At 37.2% G+C, this 5,000-nt stretch overlaps 1 protein-coding gene and 1 long non-coding RNA gene across 2 annotated transcripts in view; one reads left to right on the forward strand and one right to left on the reverse strand.

The window, feature by feature from the left end:
* Nucleotides 1–5,000, forward strand: part of LOC119568055 (kinase D-interacting substrate of 220 kDa B-like) — a 21,426-nt gene that overhangs the window by 3,984 nt on the left and 12,442 nt on the right. Inside the window, exons 2-3 of the mRNA XM_037916452.1 lie at nt 2,590–2,693; nt 3,252–3,356. Of these exons, the coding sequence (XP_037772380.1) occupies nt 2,590–2,693; nt 3,252–3,356 (209 nt within the window). The remainder of the gene's footprint in view (nt 1–2,589; nt 2,694–3,251; nt 3,357–5,000) is intronic.
* The window catches only part of LOC119568056, a 1,919-nt gene continuing 476 nt past the window's right edge, over nt 3,558–5,000 (reverse strand). Inside the window, exon 2 of the long non-coding RNA XR_005228059.1 lies at nt 3,558–4,107. This is a non-coding gene — a long non-coding RNA (uncharacterized LOC119568056). The remainder of the gene's footprint in view (nt 4,108–5,000) is intronic.

Below are 5,000 nucleotides of genomic sequence, written 5' to 3' on the forward strand. Positions count from 1 at the left end.
AAGAGATGGAAGTCATGCGTTGTAAAGCAGGATAGTACATAGTTCTGTTGTGAGGAAGATCGATTCAGGAGGAAGGGAAAAGTTGTATGTGTGAGAGGAAAAGCCTACAGCGAAACCAATGCCCAAGGTGGATTTGGGGCCGTCTGTATAGGCATAGGTACTGGAGGAGTGGCTAGAGATATATGCAAGAAAATGTGTGAGAAGGGCAGAAGGTGGGATGTTTGACTTGGGTGGACCAGGGAAAAAAAGAAGAGCAAATACAGGAGGAAGGTATTAGCTAGGGAGGGAAAGTTTGGGCAGAACGAGAAAGGGATGGGGCATGAGGAATGGGTGAATGGGAAAGCAGTGTCCATACGAACAAGGAAAGGGGTAGGTCGACGTGGATAGTATGAAGAAAGGATTGAGGGACAGTTTACATAGAGAGAAAATTGGGGAAAACAAGCATAGGTTCTTAAAGATAAAAGGACACATCTAGGGATAATCGAAGACAGCAATGGTGGATTGTGTCAAAGTGTTTGAGAAGGGAGGTATAAACAGAAGAAAATATAGGACAACTATAGTCAAGGGTGGAGTGGATTAGGGTAATATGATGATGGAGGAGCATTTTGCAGTCTGAACCCCAGAATATATATGAGGGTGTCTGTAAGAGTCTCAGGGGACGGCGGGATTTTTCTTTAACAGAAAGGATATGATCTTGCCAAAACAGTTTGGAGTCAAAAATGACACCAAGGAACTTGCCTGAGGGATGGAATTGAATGGGGGCATCATATAGAAAGAGTGGAGGTTGGGAGGCTATACATGAACGAAAAAAGGGATAGAAAAGGATTTATAGGTAGAAAATCGAAAGCCGTGGTTGGTGGCCCAGGAAGAGATTAGTGTTATTGCAGATTGGAGGAGCTGATGGAGAACAGGTATTGAAGGACTAGGGGCAAAGATGGCTAGATCATCAACATACAACTAATGACATGATTCCAGGTGGTAGAGCTGAAATCCGTTTACAACAATGAGAAATGTTGTGGTTCTGAGCACACTGCCTTTGCATTGAGTGAAAGAGGAAGTAGAAGAGGCAAATGTGACACGGAAGGTGCGGTCAGAAAGAAAAAACTTTAGGAAAACATCCATGTTTCCATATATGCCATGGGAAGATGTTGAAGGATAGGGTGCCACCATGTGGTATTATATTTCTAGATCGAAGGAGACAGCTAATACTGAATCATAGCGTGCAAATGCTGATATCATTTGTTTCAAAGTAGGCAAGAGGATCAAAGGAAAGGTAGTACAAAGGATTCACGCCAGTGGGGAGGAAAGTTTCAGGTCGTCCATATGTTACTGAATATCGATAGAAGGAAGGACAAGGAAGTAGGTGGAATATGTAACATACGGTTATGAGTGTTGAGGCTAAACTATCCCCTCTGGGGATAGTTTAGCATTATACCGACACTGCATCATAGTCAGTGAGGCAGCCATTTAGGTTGTCTTCACAGTCTGACCAATCCTTGTCGTAGACATGGCAATCAGCCGGGGAGATGGAAATAGTCCCAGTACATGTATTAAGGGAGTGAGGTTGGGCAGTAATAGGTTTACCATTGAGGCCAACCAGGGTAGATAGTGCATGGTCTCAGGTGTAACTGTGACACGGCGTGAACGATCAGGACTGCTGCGGAAGGAAGCTTTGCCTACTTATTTTTGAAGGCACTGTTGGGAGTAGGGTATTGTCATAGCAAGGGGCTGTAGGGGGGATCATCAAAAAATCGATCCCACTTGGCTGGGCTAAACAGAGTACTCCGAAGATTTGTAGAGGTGGATATTGTAGAGGGGCAAGGACGCGAAGAAGAGGAGGTGGTGTTTAGTGAGGTAATGCTGTGAGGGAGAGGGCAATAAGGCTGAAGAGTTGTAACAAGGGAGGAGGACGTAGGCAATGGAGATGACTGGGCAGGGGATGGGTTCGAGGAAGGGGTGTCTTCTGAAGTTGATTATAATCTGGGTAGGTGATTCAGGATGGGTGTAGTTGACAGCAAGTGTCGACAAAAGGGGTGTAGTATTAGTGGCCGTGATCAAAGGTGAGTCGGGATCGGTAAACCAATGGAGTTAGATTCAAGGAGGCTACTTAATAAAGGAGTAATCCCCTATGCCGCAAATAAAGCTACAAAATCTCCATTACAGGCCATTTTAAGCCTGAAGTACCTGTGTGTGTGTGTGTGTGTGTGCGTGTGTTTCTGCATATTTCAGTAGATATCATTTTGTCAAAACTGAGAGAAGACGAGCAGTTTTTGCATTTTTATTTATTTTTTTTTTTCTCTTTGAATCGACTGTGACTACTTCATACGTGGTATTTCTTACACACACACACACACACACACACACACACACACACACACACACAACATATATATATATATATATATATATATATATATATATATATATATATATATATATATATTTTTATATTATTATTTTTTTTTTTTTTTTTTTTTTTTTTCAATAGCCTCTCCGAAAAAAAAAAACGGTATTGAACCTATAATCCACTTTAAAAATATATATTCCTTTTCATCATTATATATATAATTTTTTTTCTTTTTAATCCAGCAACGAAAAAGGACCCGCGATGTGGACCAAAGTGAATTACACGCTATTAACACTTCTCTACGTCATCGCTCTGGGTAACAGGGAGTCTGTCGGCCAAAACGCAGGTAAAGAAAATGAAAAAAAAAATCTACACTATGTTTTCAGTGATTTTTAAATATATCAATAGGTAAATAGGTAAAAAAAAAATTAAGGTAGATGAATAAAAAGGGGAAAATTATTAAAAACGTTATATTGTCAGAAAATAATAACGATTGTTCATATGTTATCAAAAACATATACGTAAATAGCTGAATTAATGATACCAACTGAAAATAAAAATTGACAAACAAAAACATCTTTTAAGTTCAATATACAGTAGACTATTTATTAAAAACATGCTCGTTGATTTAAATAAAATTACATGCACCTGCAACTTCAACCATGCAGACAGCAATTTCAATAAAAAACATATATTTAATCTGTTGCCTAAATTCTTGACGAATTTTTATATATTGTGTACCCGACACTAATTATTTGAATAAGAATGAAAAAATGATAGCTATTTAGTTTTTGAAGTTCACACATGAGCTTCTGATTATCCAAAACACAAGCAATAAAATTGATAATAATTATTATAGATAAATACATAAATTCAGTTAGAAAACAAGTGGCATTTTCTTCAGAGAAACCAGATTCGCCTCTAGTCCAAGCCGCAGCCAGAGCAGATTGGGACACCGTCGTCCATCTCATAGAAAACGGGACCGATCCCAACGAGACTAATAATGCAGGTAAGACTATGGTAAATTAAAACAAACACAAACGTAATAACATGTACATAAAGGTGAAAAGGGAGGAAAACAACCACAGTTTCTATTTGTGAGCTGTTTTCCTAGTCCCTATGGTAAATGTACAATTCCCCACAGTTCCAACTGGTACACCCATATGGTGCAGGTCCTGTATTTTTTTTTTTTTTTTTTTTTGGGGGGGGGATACATGCATAGCATCCAGTATTATGTGAATTGAATACTCTTGTATGGGACTAAGCTTGTGACTGGTTCGTGATATTTCGCAAATATTTTCAATGACAACTAATGTCGGCCATTAAAACTGTGTTAAAAAAAGTTTGGAAATACTGCAGTGATTGATTCATTATTTTAAATTATCTGCCGCGTCAACAGCTGAGGTCAATTAGCGGCTTATATTGCAATGTTTTGCCCAATGCCAATATTATTACTTGAAATACGTGGTAATTCCCTTTAAAAAAACAATTGGAACTGGTATAACTAGCAATTTTAGTACTATCACGATAGCCAAACTTAGATAACAACGTTCAATCTTAAATGTAAAACACATTATATTGAGAACGTAAAATATGAATCCCATATAATAGTATCTGTAAATGTAAAGTTTTCTTCACCTGATTCATTGTCTCTTCCTTGAGGAATTTATAGATGACAAATTACCCAGTTGCTTAATAGGTTTGTGGTGACGCCTTGTAAATTGTCCGGACTGCACACTCGAGTCACAAGCAGTGGTGCTCTGAAAAGAGACGTTTAGATCAGATATTTCTGACAGGTCGCCAGAGATAACATTAAGAAGGACTGTTTATTGATTATATATATATATATATATATATATATATATATATATATATATATATATATATATATATATTATATATTATATATATGTATATATATATATATATATATATATATATATATATAAAAGATTACTTCTTGTGTACGTATAATTGAATATGAAGGCGTAAATTCATGTAACCTTTTAATTGTAATTAATATCAATAAAAAATTGGCGTCCGAAGTCGATGTCGATAGACGAAGGAAAAAGAATGAAGGGAGGCGCTCGGGGCCCGCGCATTTTCAACTGATGTCGGTAGTTCTAGATCGTTTTATTTGTAATTTTAAGATGTCATTAACTAGTAAATTGTATATACTGTTGCGAAACAGTGGTTGATATTTTAATACAATTCGAAAATAAAATCAGATTCGTCAGCTTATGCACGAAGAGGAAGTGTCGCGAATGAGATTAGCGACACTTTCTAGTGTCGTAAAAAAGTATTTTGAAGGCGGAAATGAAGGCTTCGATATCTTTAACGTGGTGAAAATGTTTACGGAGAGTAAGGCACATGACACATGAAATAGTGTCGAAAAAGTAAGATATGGAAACCTGCAATCAACAGTTATTAGTATATAAGCGGATTTTCCTGTGTAACAAGCAGTAGCAAACCATACCCAAATGCACACACAAGAATAACATGAAAAAAAAATGATAATAATAATAAGATAAAAGTAAAAACCCATGCAGAGATTCGTAATCCACATGCTAAATAAGCAAGAAAGAAAGAATTCAGTCTGAAAGCTTTCGAATCAGCACTGCGCACATGAACGAACCAATTAACCCCGTCTTAA

Source organism: Penaeus monodon, chromosome 43, assembly GCF_015228065.2.
Source record: "Penaeus monodon isolate SGIC_2016 chromosome 43, NSTDA_Pmon_1, whole genome shotgun sequence".
Taxonomy (NCBI): domain Eukaryota; kingdom Metazoa; phylum Arthropoda; class Malacostraca; order Decapoda; family Penaeidae; genus Penaeus; species Penaeus monodon.